General features: G+C 58.3%; 2 protein-coding genes across 4 annotated transcripts; both read left to right on the top strand.

The window, feature by feature from the left end:
• The first annotated feature begins 751 nt into the window (after window positions 1–751).
• LOC105504779 (CAVP-target protein) lies at window positions 752–3,091 on the top strand. Its single transcript, XM_011932352.1, has 5 exons — window positions 752–879; window positions 1,206–1,513; window positions 1,610–1,671; window positions 2,032–2,255; window positions 2,445–3,091. Exons 1-5 carry the CDS (start codon window positions 752–754, stop codon window positions 2,581–2,583), a joined length of 861 nt encoding a protein of 286 aa, XP_011787742.1. The 3' UTR covers window positions 2,584–3,091.
• Window positions 3,092–3,257: 166 nt separating this feature from the next.
• GMPPA (GDP-mannose pyrophosphorylase A) lies at window positions 3,258–11,687 on the top strand. 3 transcript variants are annotated; one of them, XM_011932191.1, is made up of 13 exons: window positions 3,258–3,331; window positions 4,362–4,421; window positions 4,524–4,621; window positions 6,162–6,265; window positions 6,539–6,725; window positions 7,071–7,130; window positions 8,769–8,899; window positions 9,913–10,047; window positions 10,143–10,240; window positions 10,409–10,455; window positions 10,674–10,766; window positions 10,948–11,116; window positions 11,392–11,687. In XM_011932191.1, exons 2-13 carry the CDS (start codon window positions 4,382–4,384, stop codon window positions 11,490–11,492), a joined length of 1,263 nt encoding a protein of 420 aa, XP_011787581.1. In that variant the 5' UTR covers window positions 3,258–3,331; window positions 4,362–4,381; the 3' UTR covers window positions 11,493–11,687. The 3 variants fall into 3 exon arrangements, with proteins under 3 accessions (XP_011787581.1, XP_011787583.1, XP_011787582.1); XM_011932193.1 differs by having other exon boundaries at window positions 3,275–3,647; XM_011932192.1 differs by having other exon boundaries at window positions 3,290–3,647; window positions 4,367–4,421.
• The last annotated feature ends 6,217 nt before the right edge of the window (window positions 11,688–17,904 follow it).

The raw sequence follows: 17,904 nt of genomic DNA, 5'->3' as shown, positions 1-17,904 counted from the left end.
TAGGGTAAGAGCAAAGAGCTTCTGGATTGGTCTTGACCGCCAGGTGGCCCTGTTGCCATTAGCTGTAGGGGCCCTGAGGCCCAAGCCCGTCACTACTCTGGCTTTATTCAGGGACACCAACGAAACACTCAAACCCCTTACCAACAGGGTGTGTTGCCTGACTATCCAGAGCCCAACCTGAGTGAAAACTGCCCCAGTAGGAAGCTGGATCTCTTGTCAGCTAGGGGCTGAATCTGGTCCTCCTGGGAGTGGGATGGATACCCCCTGCCCTGGGAGGGGACAGGGCAGCATCCAGCTGTCCAGTTGTCCAGGTGCTGACGTGAGGTGCACCCCAGAGCCGCTCAGGTTTCCCCCCACGGGCCTAGCCCAGCGGCTGAGCCAGCATCCCAGGCATCCGCAGGCTAAATAAAGAGCCTGCTTGGGTCAGAGGGAGGGGGATGGGGTCCCGGGGGGCTTGGGGCAACCATGCCAAACAAGGCAAGGAGGGGAGCGATGTATAAAACCGGGCCCAGGGCTGAGCACCTGCCTGCACCCCTACTGTGCCATCCAGAAGGGCTCTGTGCTGCCTGCAACCCAGCCAGGCGACTCAAGTCCCTAGGTCAACCCCTCCACGGTAAGTCCTATCCTCAGAGAAGCCACAGCCACTCTCATTCCTCCACCCCCCTGAATGTTCTGACCATGGAGGGAAAGGGCTTAAAGGTGGGACCCTCTGCCTCAACCTGGACCCCCATATTTGTCGCCCACTCTCCAGATGTCTAAAGCAGCTCCTGCCAAAAAGCCAGTGGCTGCGGCCCCACCTCCTGGATGTACCCTGGACATCAATGACCCGCAAGTCCAGAGTGCGGCCATTCGCATCCAGGCCTCTTACCGAGGCCACAGGTAAGAGGGAACCCCGGAGCTCTGTGGAGGAAGGGAGCTGCAGAGAGCGCATTCTTGAATGGGGTTTGGGGAAGGGCTGAGCGGCTTCAGCAGCTTCTAGAATGACTGGTTTTAGGGGAGGGTCTTTACTAAGATGTGGAGGAGTGGCCGGCAGGAATGCATCATCCTATCAGGGCAGCAGTTCAGGAGCAGTCCTCTTCCCTACCAAGCCACACGTTTAGGGGTCTGGCGGGCCCAGGAGGCAGGCAGGAGATGGTGCACTCTCGGAAAGGGCTGCGGCCGGGCCTGTCTTGGGAGCTCTGGACCCTGACTTGGCCCGGGGGTAGGTCCCGGAAGGAGCTGCGCGAGAAGGGGCCGCCGCGGGTACTGGAGCCGCTGAAGGACGTGGTGCTGATCGAGGGCAGCGCGGCCAAGCTCACTTGCCGCATTTCGGCTTTCCCGGACCCATTCATCCGCTGGAGTAAGGACGGCAAGGAGCTACGTGACGGGCCCAAGTACCGCTACGTCTTCGAGGACCCTGACGTGGTGGCACTGGTGGTGCGCGACGGCGAGCTGGCAGACCTAGGCCAGTACAGCATCAACGTCACCAACCCATTCGGCCAGTGCTCCGACTCGGCGCGCATCCTCGTGGAAGGTACGCGCGCCCCGGGCGCAGCGCCAGGGTGCAGACCAGCACCACTCAGTCAGAGCCCGCAGCCCGGTCCAGCTGCGCGTTTACCTCTGGGCCTAGCTATAGGGTCCCCACCAGCCCAGCGCCAGGCACGGCCTGGGCGCATCGCCGCCGCCAGCCAAGTGCGTCCTTCCCTCCCTCGGGATCCAGCCCCACCCGGGCTAAGCAGTCCTCTGTGGGCTTCCATCACGCGGCTCCAGGTCCCCAAGGTCACACAGCAAGCCAGAGGCAGAGCCAGGGTTGGACACGGGTCTTCTGGCTCCCAACTCTGGGCAATTTCCACTACCAGGAGCGGTCTCGGAGGCACCGTGAGATGTGTGAACATTCAGGTGCTTTCGCCTGTCTTATCTCTTGATCCTCTATTCGACCCCGAGAAGGAGGAGAGGTAGGGATAAGTCCCTTTAACAGCCAAGGAGATGAAACCAGAGAGGCTAATAATTTGCTCAACGTCACGCTGCGAGTTTAAATGCATCTGTATTTAGTGCCAGGTATTAGCTGGGGAAGTGATGCCCTTCCTCATCTCCAGGTCCTTCACGGGGTTTCGCTCCCCTTTCCTTCCGCTAGTCCCGGCGAAGATTCAAAAGGGACCCGACAACACTAAGGCGCGCAAAGGCGCCACCGTGACGCTGACTGCGGAGATCCTGGGAGAGCCTGCGCCCGACGTGGGCTGGACCAAGGACGGGGAGGACATTGAGGAGGATGACAGGCGAGGGCTGGGACCTGCGGCACGGGCAGGGCCTGGGGCTGGAACTTGGGTGGGACTGAGCCCAGAAATCTGACGGGAGTGACGGGGGCGGGGACTGGGCGGCGAGGAACAGAGTTGGCTAAGGAGCCCGGCCTAGTGCGCCCTTGTACTGACCGCGGCTCCGCCCTCCTCCCCGCCGCCCCTCCGCAGGGTGTTCTTCGAGATCGGCAGCACCACCACGACGCTGACCATTCGCCGCGCCACACCCCAAGACAGCGGCAAGTACGAGGTGTACGTGGAGAACAGCCTGGGCATGGACCAGAGCTTCGCTCGCGTGGACGTAGCCTGAACGACACCCCCGGACCTTCCGCCCTGGCGCCGAGCCTGGGGGTGGTGGGACCCACAGCCTTCTTCCAGCTTGCTTAATAAAGCTGCTCTCTGACTCTCCGCGTCTGTTCTGCTCTTCCACGTCGCCATTCCCTCTCCCCTGCACCCGCGCCCACACGTATTCCAGACCCCCACGCCAAGGTCACAGCCTGTTGGAGTCGCAGGGAAGTCTGGAGAGCGCCTAGCGCGGTGCTGCATTTCAGACAGTCAACCTGATACAGTTGCCCTCACCGTTCAAGGCGCCCTCACTTCCCAGCGGGACCGGGGGCTGGGCCCGGGACCCCGCCTTCTCCTCTTTTGTGCGCCTCCAGCCCCAGCCCCTCGTGGCTGTTTGCCCCCGGCCCCGCCCCTTCCAGGGCTGGCCACACCCCCCTGCTGTCCTTAGTCCCGTTTTCCTCTGGGATCCAGTTTCTCACTTCGGTTGCTGCCCCGGGGCCCATTCCCCGACAGCTCTGGTCCCAGTCTTTAAGTTCCAGGCTGTGCTTCTCAGGCCCCACCCTTCTTCTCATTTAACCCCGCCCCTCGATACCTTGGCCACGCCCCCGGATTGCAGCACCGCTCTCCTCTCCCACTAAGTTTGAAAGCGGTGAAAGGTTCAGACTACAATTCCCGGCAGAACCTGCGATGAGTTCTCGCGACTTGCGAGAAGACACGTGCGCGGAAGAAGCTTGCAGTAGCGGGCGGCAGAGCTGGAGTAAAGGGAGCTAGTGGTAAAGGGAGCTGGTGGAGGGGTGACGGAAGGGGTAAGGGGCAGGGGGACAGCCTCTAGACAGAGGGCGGGCTCCGAGGTCCTGGCTGGCCGTGGGTGCGCCCGCGCCTGTGTTGGTCCCACAATCCCTGGCCATGAGAGGCCAGGGTTTATTGGACAGAGTCAGTTGTGGGGTTCAGAGGGTCAAAAGCAGTCCTCCGAATCCAGAGATTTAGACCCAGCCAGTCAACCGTATTAGGACTGGAGGGGGGTCAGTAGGTTCAGTGTTTGAGATGCCAAGGAAAGCTGTCTTTTGATTTGGGGTTCAATATATAGAGGTTAGTTTTAGGATTCATGTTCAGCATATAGAGGATTTTTGCTGGGATTGGGGGTTCGTCAGATTCAGATCAGTGTTAGTTCAGTTCAGTACTTGGGGGTTACGTTCAGGATTTAAGTTAAATATCTGAGGCTCACTCGGGGTTTGCTGTTCAATATTCAGGGTTCACTATTGGGATTCAGGGCTTAATATCTAGAATGAAGACACAACACTTTGGGAATCAGTGAGTTTGAGGCTTCAGTATTTTGAGGTTTGGGTCTGAGAAGGGGGTCTCTGCCAGGTTTCTGAATTTGCAGAATTTGTTCATGGCCAGAGGGAAGTCTTTTAGAGATCAAATTGTGGGGCGTGAATTTCAGAATTTGGGAGGAATCACTGTGAGGTTTGAAGGCCGACTGGAATCTGGGTTGGGATTTGAGATGTGTGGGATTTGTGAGGTTCTGTCCAGGCAGGGACTATATTGAGCTTTGGGTTTACATCTTGGGGGAGGGCTAAGTGCTGCTATTTGGGGTTTGGGGTTTGGTTGGGGTGTGAGATCTGAGCCTGATTTCTCCGCTGGGATTTGAGATGTGTGGGATTTGTGAGGTGTTGGGTCCAGGCAGAGACTATATTGAGCTTTGGGTTTACGTCTTGGGAGAGGGCTAAGTGTTGCTATTTGGGTTTTGGGGCTTGGTTGGGGTATGAGATCTGAGCTTGATTTCTCTGTTGGGATTTGAAGTTTAGGTAGCAGTCACCATCATGCTCAAAGCGGTGATCCTGATTGGAGGCCCTCAAAAGGGTGAGGTGCCAGGGGAATGGGGGGAGGAGGTTGGGCTGGTGTGGTAGGCGGAATGGGGGCAGAGGAAGGCAGGCAGCCGAAAGGTTCTCTCTCCTCTCCCAGGAACTCGCTTCAGACCTTTGTCTTTTGAGGTGCCCAAACCACTGTTTCCTGTGGCAGGGGTCCCTATGATCCAACACCATATTGAAGCCTGTGCCCAGGTAACCTCAGGGGCTCCCCTCACTTCCTGCTCATCTTCATGCTTTGTTTCCCCCTTTCCCAACCATAATCTCTTCCCACCAGGCATAACGCCAAGGACCATCATTCACAGATGACAATGTGAATGGCGCCCCCTCAAGTTATGCTGTGCAGCTGCCCTGCTGTCTTCCCGTAGTTTCTCATCTGGCCTCTTCCTGCTCAGATTTCGCTCCTATTTTTAAAGTATGGAATGTGAGATCAGGCAAGGATCTTGGAGACAATGTAAAGTCGTAGCATGGAGACTCTTAATGATAACCAGGCACAAATTCATATCCTTGATCACCGTGATTCTCATTTCTTTATTGCTTTTCGTATTGAGACAGGCAAGGTTTTGGTTTGAATTCAGTCTCTGCCTGCTGTGAGGCCTACAACAAATAACACACCCTCTCTGACACTCAGTTTCCTTATGTGTAAAATGGGGGAGATTAGACCTACTTTGTTGTGTGGTGAAGCTTAGAAATGACATTTGTAAAATGCCTAGTACAACACAGACCCTTGATACATGGTACCCTTACCTCATGCTGATCTCAAGCTTAGGCTGACAGATAATAAAAATGAGGGTGGGGGTGGGGAATGGATTAATGCAGCTTGGTAGGCAAAGTCTTTCTTAGAGTGAGTCCCAGTTCTGGTTGGTGGGGGTAATAATAATTGATTGAAAGATCAGGCCTAGCATGGTAGCTCATGTCTGTAATCCCAACACTTTTTTTTTTTTTTTTTTGAGACGGAGTCTTGCTCCGTCGCCCGGGCTGGAGTGCAGTGGCCAGATCTCAGCTCACTGCAACCTCCGCCTCCCGGGTTTACGCCATTCTCCTGCCTCAGACTCCCGAGTAGCTGGGACTACAGGCGCCCGCCACCTCGCCCGGCTAGGTTTTGTATTTTTTAGTAGAGACGGGGTTTCACCGTGTTAGCCAGGATGGTCTCGATCTCCTGACCTCGTGATCCGCCCGTCTCGGCCTCCCAAAGTGCTGGGATTACAGGCTTGAGCCACCGCGCCCGGCCCCCAACACTTTTTGAGGCCAAGTTGGGAGGATCGCTTGAGGCCAGGAGTTCTAGCCTAACCTTGGCAACATCAAGAGACCTCTTCTCTACAAAAAGTTTAAAAATTAGCTAGATGTGGTGGCCTGGCTGTAGTCCTAGCTGCTCTAGAGGCTGAGGCAGGTGGTGACATGGCTGTAGTCCTCGAAACTTGAGAGGCTGAGGTGGGAGGATTGCTTGAGCCCAGGAAGTGGAGGCTGTACTGAGCCAAAATCATGCCACTGCACTCCAGCCTGGGCAACAGAGTGAGACCTTTTTTCATAAAAACAAAACAAAAAAAGATCAGGCCTCCGACTTCCTCCAACTTCCTCATTGTCCAGAGGAGAAAATAGCCCAGAGTGGTGAGTGCCCTGGGACCCCCACAACTGAGACTAAAACTGGTTTCTGGACTTTGGGCCAGCACTAAGGATTTCCCCAACATCACCTCCTGTTAGACATTCTTCCTCCCAGCCTTTCCCTTTTCCTCAGGTCCCTGGGATGCAGGAGATTCTGCTCATTGGCTTCTACCAACCTGATGAGCCCCTCACCCAGTTCCTAGAAGCCGCCCAGCAGGAGTTTAACCTTCCAGTCAGGTGTTTGTGCACACACTCGTATATTGGGGGTGGGGAGGATGCCCTAGGCCTCTGAGTTCTTGGGAGTGGGTTGAGTCAGCATTTGCCAGAGTTCATCCTCACCTAGTAGAAGGATTCTTATTTGGACATCACTGAATCCCTGAATATATAGAGTTTCTCTGTGGGCCTTGGGCAGGAGTACTCCTGGGAGCAGGCGGTGGGGGTCAGGTGCCCCGGCTCATGGTATCTGTTTCCTAAGATCCACTGAGCTGGCTCTTGGGTCCCTGGGGACAGATACCTGCAGGAATTTGCCCCCCTAGGCACAGGGGGTGGTCTCTACCATTTTCGAGACCAGATCCTGGCTGGGAGCCCCGAGGCATTCTTCGTGCTTAATGCTGATGTCTGCTCCGACTTCCCCTTGAGTGCTATGTTGGAAGCCCACCGACGCCAGCGTCACCCTTTCTTACTCCTTGGCACTACGGTGAGGGGGTCAGGTGGACTGGAGGGTATAGAGGAGGTGATCCCAAGAGCTTCCTGGAATTCAGGGTGTTGGGGAGGCAGGGGCGCCCTGGGAGTTGGTGTGGGAGCTGATGTCAGGAGGGAGATGCGCTGCTCTGGCAGGCATGGAAGTGTTAGTGGAGACCCCGAGCCCTCTGGCTGTTTAGAAGTAGGGAGGGGGAGGGCAGCTGTCAGTTTCCACCCTTGCTGAAGGCCTGTCAGTGGCAGAGCCGCATGCCAGGTGCTGTAGGGGAGGGAAAGAAAGGAAAAACAGACGTGGCTGCCCTGGAGCAGGCAGGTCACTGTCTCGGGTGTGTCTGTCTTTCAGGCTAACAGGACGCAGTCTCTCAACTACGGCTGCATCGTTGAGAATCCACAGACACATGAGGTGAGAGCAGAGAGGGGGCTGGGTGGGTGCCTACTCTGTGTCGTCATCCCCTCTACCTCAGGCCTCTAGAGAATACTGGCACAGTATAGGGTGGGCCCTAGTCTTTTCAGACAGGTGAGACGCTCCCGATTAATCATCTTATATCCCTTTAAGAGAGATTGACCAGGGGGAGGGGGAATGGTTAATTTTCCTGCAGGTAGTGCTGTAGTAAATGTATGCACAGTGCATGATGGGAACACCAAGGGGGGCCCAGCCCAGCCTTGCCATGGTGGGAGTAGGGAGGGCTTCCTGGAGGAAGCAAGGTCTGAGCGGAGTCCCATTTGTCTACACGACAGAGACAGGAAGGTACTACAGGCGGAGGGAATGGCAGGTGTAAAGGCCTGGAGGTAGGAAATAACATACCGGAGGCAGCAACATGATAGGCAAGGCAGCAGGGCTCTGTCCTGGTTTGTGAAACTCCCTTCTACGCCTCTTGACTTTCACATAACCCTCCCTCCTTTATTTGTTTATTTTTTGAGACAGGGTCTCACTTTGTCTTCCGGGCTGGAGTGCACGATCTTGGTGCGATCTTGGCTCAATCTTGGCTCACTGCATCCTAGACCTCCCAAGTTTAAGCCATTCTCCCACTTCAGCCCCTCAAGTAGCTGGGACTATAGGTGTGAGCCACGACGCCCAGCAAAATTTTTTTTTTTTTTTTTGAGATAGGGTCTCACTCTGTTGCCCAGGCTGGAGTGCAGTGGTGTAATCTTGGTTCACTGCAGCCTCTGCCTCCTGGGTTCAAGCCATTCTCCTGCCTCAGCCTCCTGAGTAGCTGGGATTCAGGCATGTGCCACCATGCCAGGCTAATTTTTGTATTTTTAGTAGAGTCAGGGTTTCGTCACATTGCCCAGACTGGTCTTGAACTCCTGAGCTCAAGTGATCCACGCACTTCAGCCTCCCAAAGTGCTAGGATTGTAGGCATGAGCCACCACCATACCTGGCCTCACATACTCCTTTTATTTGTTCGTGCTTTAATATAAAACATACATATAAACACTCACACACACATGCATGTACACACATACACATAGATAGTTTTGTGCTAAGCACCAGGTAGGTGTGAGAGAAACAGAGCCAAATGGGTGCAGTCCCTGCCTCATGGGCACCGTTAGTCTAATAGGAGTGACAGAATCAAAAGCCAACTTTTGCAAGTGATACAATGCCAAGGGTGAGGCGTGGCCAGAGTTCAGGAGTGCCCAGGCATGAATAGCTAACTCTGGGACCAGCAAGAGAGGACGCACAGAGGGAGTGACAATGTCAACTGGGTTTGGAAAGGTGGGTTTCCAGATGAAGAGATGAGAAAGGCCATTCCAGACACAGGCATGCAGTTGGGTGGAAACGCATCTGAGAGGTAGGCGGCGGGGAGGATCAGGCAGGGAAAGCCATGGACTTTGCACTTATCTGAAGGTGAATCAGGTGAAGGGCAGTCATCTCAGGGTTTAAAGCCAGGCGGCAGTAGGATGTGGACGCGCACTGCATTTTAGCCAGGCCACCCTGGCAGCAGGGAGGAGAGGCAGGAAGGGCCTGGAAGTCAGAGGGTCTTAGGGGACTGTGGCAGTAGTCCCTTCTTCTACTGAAGCCAGCCTGCTCTGTTCACAGGTATTGCACTATGTGGAGAAACCCAGCACATTTATCAGTGACATCATCAACTGCGGCATCTACCTCTTTTCTCCTGAAGCCCTGAAGCCTCTTCGGGATGTCTTCCAGCGTAATCAGCAGGATGGGCAATTGTGAGGCAGGCCCCATAGCCCTGTGACCCCAAGTACCCCCAGTCACGGACCCCAACACATACCAGTCTCTGCAGGCTCCATCTCAACTGGCTCACCTTCCTCCTCCCCTTTCCCTTCTCCACTTGCCATCTCCAGCAGAGCCTCCTGAGTCCCTCCCCTTCTAACCTCATTCTGTCCCTCTTCCTTACCCATCCCAGTTCCTCCTCTGTCACTGCCTGCCCACTCCCCTTCTGGTCCATTTCTGCCAAGCCCTGAGTGTCCCAGAGACGTCTTTCAGAACAGACGGCAACACACAGTTGGGCGCACACGCTCGGGTGCAGACGTGTGCACGTGCACATGCACAGACAGACATGCACAGTCTCAGGCTGAGGCTCCCCTTGGAACACAGCACCTAGAGCCCTGCTCGCCAGTCCCAGGGTCTTCCCTCCTAGGGCTAGAAGCTGTTCGCTTCTAGGGATCCTTGCCTCACCCCCACATCGCCCCATGTAAGGCCTCCTCCGCTCATAGCCATTTCTCACTCCCGCCCGTGTCTCTGCTTCCCTCTCCATCTCTCCTGGCCTCTCTGTCTCTGTCTCTGCTGAGCTGGCATCTCTACCATCTCTCTCTCCCTCTCTTTCTGTGACTGTCTCTGCCCTCACCAGCTGCCTTGCTCTGGGGTGAGTCTGTCTGTGTTTCATTCCATCCAGTGAGTGGGAGGGTAACTTGGAGGGGCTAAAGGGCTGAATGGGGACGAGAATGTGAGAATGGGGGGAACTCCTTCTGGAAATGGGGCAGGGATGGGAAGCAGGCCTCTGCCTGGGGCTCCCTTGTGACAGCACCCACCCGAGCTGGGGCTGGGTGGGAGAGTTTCCTGGGATGTGGGCAGCCCTTTGGAGAGGACCGGACCAGACCTGGAGAGAGGGGCTTAGAGAGGTGGTGGGAATCCCTCCCACTCCTGTCCCTGGGAGATGGTGTTAGCCCCACAGCCGGGGCTCAGCTGGGGCACTGATGTCAGCGTTCTTCCTCTCTGCCAGGGAGGACTCACCAGGCTTGTGGCCAGGGGCAGGTACCATCCGCCTAGAGCAGGATGTGTTTTCAGCCCTGGCAGGGCAGGGCCAGATATACGTGCATCTCACTGATGGTATCTGGAGCCAGATCAAGTCCGCAGGGTATGGAAGGCTGGGTCCCCTGGGGGTTGAAACTTTGGGGTGGTGGGCACAGGCCCTGCTGAGCCCTGAGCCCCTGCCTCCCTTGTGGCCCCCAGTTCAGCCCTCTACGCCTCCCGCCTCTACCTGAGCCGATACCAGGATACTCACCCAGAACGGCTGGCCAAGCACACCCCAGGGGGCCCACGGATCCGAGGTACCCAACCTGCCCCAATTCCTAACCTTTGGCTTCCACCCCAGCCCCTCTGCCCTCTGAACCAGGTTTCTTGACCTCGAGTCCAGAGTTGAAGCCTCAATCCCTGCCCCTCCCTGATCCAAATTCGGTTTGGGATATTTGCCCCCAGGGCCTCTCTTCTGCTTCTAGGGAATGTGTACATCCACCCGACCGCCAAGGTGGCCCCCTCGGCTGTGGTGAGCGCTGGGCCCAGCCCCAGGGAGGGAAGGGCGGTGGTCGGATGGATGGAGGGTGCCCACACTGTCTGAGTTCTGGGTGCTGGTTTCTTCACTTTGTCACAGCCTGTTGTGTGGCCTCGAGCAGGTCGATTCTGCCTTATCTGTTCTAGAAGGGAGTTGGATTTGGGGATCCTCCAAGTCCCTCGAGGGCTTATGGTGTGTGCTTCTCTCCACAGCTGGGCCCCAACGTCTCCATCGGGAAGGGGGTGACCGTGGGTGAGGGTGTGCGGCTCCGGGAGAGCATTGTCCTCCATGGAGCCACACTGCAGGTAGGCAGCAGCATACACAGCCTCATGTGACACCCCAAGAGCCTGCGGGGAGGGCCCGGGTATCCCCCCAAGAACAGAGAAGGGTGAAGGCCATGGGCTCTGCATCTGGCCCCACCTCACACCTTCCGGTTCCTGCTGCCTCCTACCCCTTCCCCTTACTTTTCACCGTCTTCTTTGGCAGGAGCACACGTGTGTTCTGCATAGCATCGTGGGCTGGGGGAGCACCGTGGGACGCTGGGCCCGCGTGGAGGGTACCCCCAATGACCCCAACCCCAATGATCCCCGAGCCCGCATGGACAGTGAGAGCCTCTTCAAGGATGGGAAGTTGCTGCCTGCCATCACCATCCTGGGTATGGCTTCCTGGGGGCCGGGGCTGGGGGAGCCCCACAGCTGATGGCCGGTGACTCTGGGGAGCATTCATTCCTCTGTGTGCACGCGTGTTTCTTCTTTGAGCAAACAGTTACCAGGGGCCTGCTGTGTGCCAGGCCCTGTGTGAGTCACCAGGGGCATGAGGCCAGGGGCACAGATGGGCAGGAGGGGTCCCTCTCTGCTGGCAGTGGCCCCCAGCTCCCCGCTCCTGTCTCCCCTCCCATGACCTCCCCTGATGCCCTCATGCACGCTGCAGGCTGCCGAGTCCGGATCCCTGCCGAGGTGCTCATCCTGAACTCGATTGTTCTGCCACACAAGGAGCTGAGCCGAAGCTTCACCAACCAGATCATCCTCTGAGTGGGGCTGCCAGAAGGCCTCCAGCTACTACCCACTCCCCTTGAGGCTGCCTCCTGCTTGGCCAGCCTCTGTCTAGAAAGGACCAGAGAAAGCCAGGCAGGATCGTCACACACCGGGGAGCAATGTGGGTGGCCTGGGGACTCCTGGGCTTTCTCCCTCCCGACTCCCTAATAAACCCCATGAACCTTGGAGCCAGCACGGACTCTACTTATGTCTGGGCTGGGGGTGGGGGCGGAAGCGGGGCAGCTGAGTCAGGCCCCCCCACATTAGCATTTAAATTGGAGTCGTTGCTGCGGGCTCATGAATAATGAATCTGGAGCCCTGGTAAATCTCCCCCTCCCACTGCCTCAGCCTGCTGCTCGGGAGGAAGGCCCTCAAGGCTCCCCAGCCTGCCTGGCCCCCGCCTTCACCCCTGCCTTCCTGCCTCCCTGTTCCTCCCCACGGAGCCTGGCTCAGGCCCCCATGTGCAAGGATTCCGAAGGGAAGGGTGAAGGATTTCGGTTGGGCAGCGGGCACAGGAACCGGGGCCACAGGCCCAGAGGCTGATCCCCACAACCCGCTCTGCTCAGTTCCCGCCGAGCCCAGCCCTGGCCGGTTTTCCGCGTTGCCAGCTCCATCTGCTCCCAGCTTGGCTTTTGGCAGGGTGGGGGTTTCGCCTCTACCCGAGGCCTCATGTCTCTGTCTTGCCCTCCCCTGGCAGGCTGGGTGGGCCTGAGCTGGTGCCATTCTCTTCGAAGCGCAGTGGGAGGCACCGTGTTCTGGGAAGGCCCTCACCACCTCCTGTCCTCTTGGTCCTGCCCTTCGGGAGGCCTCAGCCCTCCTCTCCCAGCCATCTCTCCTGTTTGCCCATGACCCCCATGTGCCCCTCTCGGTGCCCCCCTTCCCCAGCTGTGGGTGCGGAGCTGTGTTGCCAGATGAGCTGGTAATGATCGTAATCTGCTAATTGAGAGGAATCTAATTACCCGAAGAGAATGGGGGGTGCAGGGCGTGGGTGGGAGAAAGGAGGGGGTCCCGGCAGTAGGCAGGGGTGGCAGGCGGCAGGGTGCCGGGGCCTTGTTATCAGCACCAGGCTCCGGGACAGAGCCCAGGGTTTCATAGCTTCGTAGCCCAGCAGTTAGGAAGCTGCACTTTCTCAGGAGCTGGACTGAGGGTGACTTGGGGATTGGGCTAGATGGGACCTCCCAGGTCCCTCAGGTCCCGTGGGCTGTGTGCCAGCGTGTGGGGAATGATCTACATGGTGTAGCAGTCCTGACCTATAAGCTGTCCCTAGTTCCTCAGTTCCTCCTGTCCTGGCCTCCAGCCCAGACCTTCATTATCTGTCTTAGTGGGAGTGGTAGGGGCTGCAGGTCCCCACTCTGGGCTGGGGTCATCACCCCAAGGAAGGGGCTGGGAGAGGGTGGGCCCTAGGACCAGGAGCTAGGTCCCTTCCCTCTCCTCCTCCCAAGTCCTGACCCTTCTGTTCCGAGTGGTTGGCAGAGGCCATGGCAGCTCTATCATAAATATGATAATTTAATTATTTTCTCAGCAAAACACCGTGAAATCCAATAAGTCTGTGTCAGGCCCTGGCCCCCGGGATCCCCCTCCTAGACCCAGTGGGGGTGGGGACATGGTGGGGAGAGGCACTGGAAGGGGAAAGGGTCAGTGTTTGAAGGGGTGTGCCGCAAGTGAAGCTGAGGGCTTTGTAACATGCCCCCCAGGTTGAAGCAGTTACTGTTGTTGGGGGGCGTCTAAGAAGGACATGCCCCCTCACTCCTCCCCATCTCACTTCTGTGCTGGGAGGGGCCTAAAGTCCCATCCATCTCTGAGAGACCCAAGATGGAGCACCTGCCCCTGGACGGGGTGCAGGGAGCCCCCTTGTCCACCGCTGCTGGGACCCTGTGCCCAACCGTCATTGGCCGTGTGGGGATAGGAGGGCACCGGCCCGGGGAGGGTCTGGGAAGGGAGAAACAAGAGGGAACTGGGGTGGGAAGTGGGGGATGAGCGGGGGAGGGATGCGGGGGAGGGGTGTGCTCCTGCCATTAGTGCTTTTTTCAGTTTCCATAAAAAGATTATTCTGTAAAATCAGCGAGGGGGAGCAAGCTGGGGGCCGGGGAGGGGGGTGGGTCCCTGGCACCAAGCTGGATGGGGCGACAGGGGAGGAGAGCCGGGGACAGGGACAGTGTGTGGAGAGAAATTTGGATGGGCTTCAGGAGCCAGCCAAGGGGGAAAGGCTGAGCCAAGAACACAGACTTGGGGGAGGCTGGCCAGGACAGGGTAGGGTGGGGGCAGAGCCCTCATCTCCCTCCCGTCCCCTCAGCCAGGCTGCCGGGGGACCCAGTCCCACCTCCATCTCAACCCCCTCCCCCTGGCACTTAGCAGCCATTATCGGGGGAGCAGATTGCAGCCCCCTCCCCCTCTCCGGGAAGCAGGCACAGCTGGGGCCCCGCCACATCTGCTGCATCCGCACGGAGCACAGCTGGGTGTGCCCAGAGCTGCACTCCCCAAAACACAAAGCGGGGAAAGGGGTGGGCGGGGGCCAAGGAGAGCCCAAACCCCTGACACAGACACACTGACACCTCTGCCAACAGACACATACTCCTTGAGGCGAAGCTACACCCACCGACACACGCTCCCTTGTGTGCAGAGACAGGAGAACTGGCAAACATGCAATTACCCAGCCCCGCCCGCCACCCCCGCTCCCCTCCCCCAGCCCTTCCTGCTCCCCTTCCTTCCCCAAGGCTCCCCTCTGCCGCCATGGCCACCTCTGAACTGCCCTGGGCTCTGCTCTGGAGGGAGTAGGGGGCCTCACCCACCCCAGGTACATCCTGGGAGGCTCAGAGAGCAGGAGGGCAGGGGGTGGTGAGGGGTGTTAGAGTTTGAGGCAGGATCCCTAGGAAGCCATCTGCCCTCCTTCCAAGGCCACACCCCTCCCCATGAAGAAGCCCCCTCTGAAACTGATCTTTGCCACAGCCTGGGCACTACAAGATTTCGGTGCCAGCACTGATCGCTGCAGCACCCTTGTGCTCCACTGGACACCTCAAGGGGGTGCTGTGTGTTCTCAGTCTAGCCTTCAGCTCAGCTGCTAGGGTTGGCCCCTGCCACTGCCCTCACCCCAAAATCCCCCCCGTTCTCGACCCTTGGTAATGCGTCTCTCTGCTGCCCCCAACACGCATGGGGTGTGGTGGAGGGGGAGCTCCGTCAATGGCAGAAAGGTCCCCCTCTCCCAAGACAGGAGAGAAGGATCAGGAATTCCTTCTCTCCTCTCCGTGTCGATGACTGCCTCTTGGCCCCTGATGAAACCCTGCCACCTTCACAGCCCTCACTTTTCCCACTTATCTCCTTGGCCCTAGTGTCTTGCCCTCAACATTCTCCTCCCTGCCCCCCCATCCCACGCAGCTCCCCACATTCCCCTCTGAGCTCTAATCCCTCCTGCTGCTGTGCCGCCTTATCTGCTCCCAGCAGCTTTCACTGCTGCAAAGCCCTCTTCCCCTCCTTCCTGGATCTTCTCCCCCTCCTTCCTTGGCTCTCTCCGCTTTCTGACCAGCACCCCCTCCCGGCCAGCCTGTCTCTGCCACTCAGGCCCCCGCTGTGGCTACTGGCTGACACCGCCTCTCTACCCCATGCCCTTTGCCCTCTGCAGCCTCAGCTCTGAGGCTGTCAGCTGCACACCCACTCCCACAATGGCTGTGTCCATCCCAGCCCTCCCCTGCAGGCCCCACAGACTTTGTTAGTTTCTGGCCAGCCAGGATTTTTCATCTTCCTGCCCTCCCTTTCCTGGTGTCTTCCCCACTTCCTCCTGATGCACCCATCCCGTCTTGGACCTGGTGTCCTTATAGTCCCAGGGACCCGTTGCCTCGGCTTGGGAGTACCTGAAAGGAGATGGGAAGTGTTGGTATGAGACTCGGGAGAAGGTGCTGGGTTGGGCTGGCCCTAGGAAGATGGGGTGGGGGTGCAGGGAGTACTGGCGGACAGTGGGGGCAGGGCCTGGTGGCGGGACGCTAACCCACTTCAGTCGCCTCAGATCACGTTCGGGCCTCCCCACCCCCCTTCGCTGGGACTCTCATTAACTGCTTCTCCTGCCTCGTCCACGGCATAAATAACCCAGATAAATCAGCCGCCGTCCACCCCCCGCCCCTCGGCCCCCGCACAGCCCGTTTGTCACCGCTGTGTGCTCACCAGCCAGGCCTGGCCTAGCCCCGGCCCCAGCCCCCCATTCCTGGTCCCTTCCCGCCCACATCTGTCCCACACTGACTCACCACTTGGTCTGCACCAGGGCCAGGTGTCTGGGCTGGGGAGGGTGTCCTCTGCGTGCAGGGGGAGGCTGGGCACCTTTAGGAGAATGCTGTCTAGGAATTCGGGGGGTCATAGCATTTATGAATGGGGCCAGCCAGGCAAGGAATCTGGGCATCAGTTTGGGGGTTCCTGTGCTTTGAGAAAGCGCCCTTGGAACCCCCCAAGTTGGATCTTGGGAGGTCTCTGGGTCTGCCTTTGGGGCATTTTGCCCAAACAAAATCTCCATGCCTCCTCCCAGGAACCTTGAGCCAGAAACCCACTGCTCTCCCTGTCTCTCTCCCCCTCTGCACGCGCCCCCCACCCGACCCCGTTACCAAACCTCGTGCCAGTCCAACTACCACTCATTCTCACTGTCAGGAAGCTCATGCCCTGGGGGGTGGAGGCGGGTGAACTGGACTGGGAATAAATCTGAGGAATGGGGACAACCGGAGAGCAGAGGAACCTGGGATGAGGCTTCACATTCTGACCCCGCAACACCCAGCTCCCCCGCACTCCCAGTCCGGGGTCCCTAACAGCCCCGCCCCCTTTGCTCACACCCAGCTAAGGGCCTGGCCAGCCACACTTGTCCCTGATGCCTCACTGCAAGGGGCAGCTGGTCCCCCGGGAGTGGGTGGGGGAAGCAGGGAGGGGTGGGGGAGCTTGGGCGCAGGGCTGGGGTGGGGGTGGGGAAGAAGCTGGGCCGGGCCCCAGGGACCAGCTGGGCAATGAGCCGGGGAAGCAGCCGGGAGGCTAAATGAGGGAGATTATCACCCAACTGCAGCCGGGCAGAGAGGGAGGCAGGCAGGGAAGCGGGGAGAGGGAGGAGAGAGGGGACAGGGCCAGAGGCGGAAGGGGTATAGAGAGACAGGGAGGGGGCCAGAGAGCCTGGTGAGAAGTAGAGGGAAAGGTCAAGAGATGAGCTGGAAGGATGGGGGTACTCCCCCAGAACATCACCAGATTCCTGGAGATCTGGGAGACTGGAGCTGGGGGCTTGGGGACAATTGGAGACAGCTGGCTGTGGGGCAGTGGTGGGGGTGTGCATGCAGCTAATTGCTGCTCCACTTCCTGGCAGCCTGGAGCTCCCCTCACAGCACCCCCCACATGCCCCTTATACCCAGTTACCACCCGATTTATTTCCTTATAGAGGTTGAAGGCGCCCTGCCATCCCTCGGGAGGAAGGAGAGTGTGATTTGTCTCATGATGGAGGCCAGTATGTTGTCGGGGAAGTGTGACCCCAAGATCTCAATGGATGGTGGGGGAATTCAGAGACACGTATGCACTTCCGGGTAGTAGTGAGTGCTGGGGAGAGTTTGGGGGTCAGTTCCCTGCTTTCTTGGCAGGGCCCGAGACTGAAGTAACCTTAAAAAGCAATTAAGTCACCTTTAAAAAAAAAAAAACAGTAAAGAAAAATCAATATTAGGAGAAAGGGGAAGAGAGAGAAGGATGGAGAGGAACAGTGGGGGGGAGCTCTGGAAAGGTCTGGAAGTCTACCAGGAAGGGGAGAGCGAAGGAGGGGGCTGCTTGGGCATGGGACAGAGAGAGGGGGCTGTCTGTGGTCAGTTGGCCACATTCAGTGCTAACTCAGCGGCTTCGTCCAATGCCAATCCCACTTTCCCTTCTGGGACACTATGTCCCAGCCAGATGCAGCACCCTGCCCCAGGGGTCTTATCTTCCCAGCTTGGGGAACCAGCTGACCCAGACTCATCGGAGGCTTGTGGGGAAGCCCAACTGTGGGGTCCCTGGGGAAGCCACTTTGCCTAAAGGCTAGGGACAACCTAGGCATGGCACCGTGTATGGCCACGGCTGGGTGTGTGGGCAGGCTCCATGCTGGGGTGACCCTGATGGGGCCTGACCTGGCCTTGCAGCCAGGGTGGGCAAATGGCTCCTGGCCGCCAAGGGAGCCATCCCTGGACCCCTCCCCTGGGGCCAGGCAGAGGCTGCAGGGCCAGGCCTGACGCAGGGGGCGGGGTGGCCGTTGGCCCGCGGGTGGACCTCGGGCTCTAATCCCTAGCAGCTGCCGTTTCCCTCAGATCGATTCCCTTCTCACTTTTTTTTCAGCTGCTGGTTTCGCGGCTTGGATCGATGGAGCCACCTGCCCCCCCGCCCATCCGTGCTTCCTCTCCCTGCTGCTCATTAGCGCCCGGATTAATCAGCCCCCCTT

Source organism: Colobus angolensis, unplaced genomic scaffold (assembly GCF_000951035.1).
Source record: "Colobus angolensis palliatus isolate OR3802 unplaced genomic scaffold, Cang.pa_1.0 Scaffold95, whole genome shotgun sequence".
In the NCBI taxonomy this organism is placed as follows: domain Eukaryota; kingdom Metazoa; phylum Chordata; class Mammalia; order Primates; family Cercopithecidae; genus Colobus; species Colobus angolensis.
The sequence above is the reverse complement of the archived record's forward strand: the minus strand, read 5'-3'. Positions and strand labels throughout refer to the sequence as shown.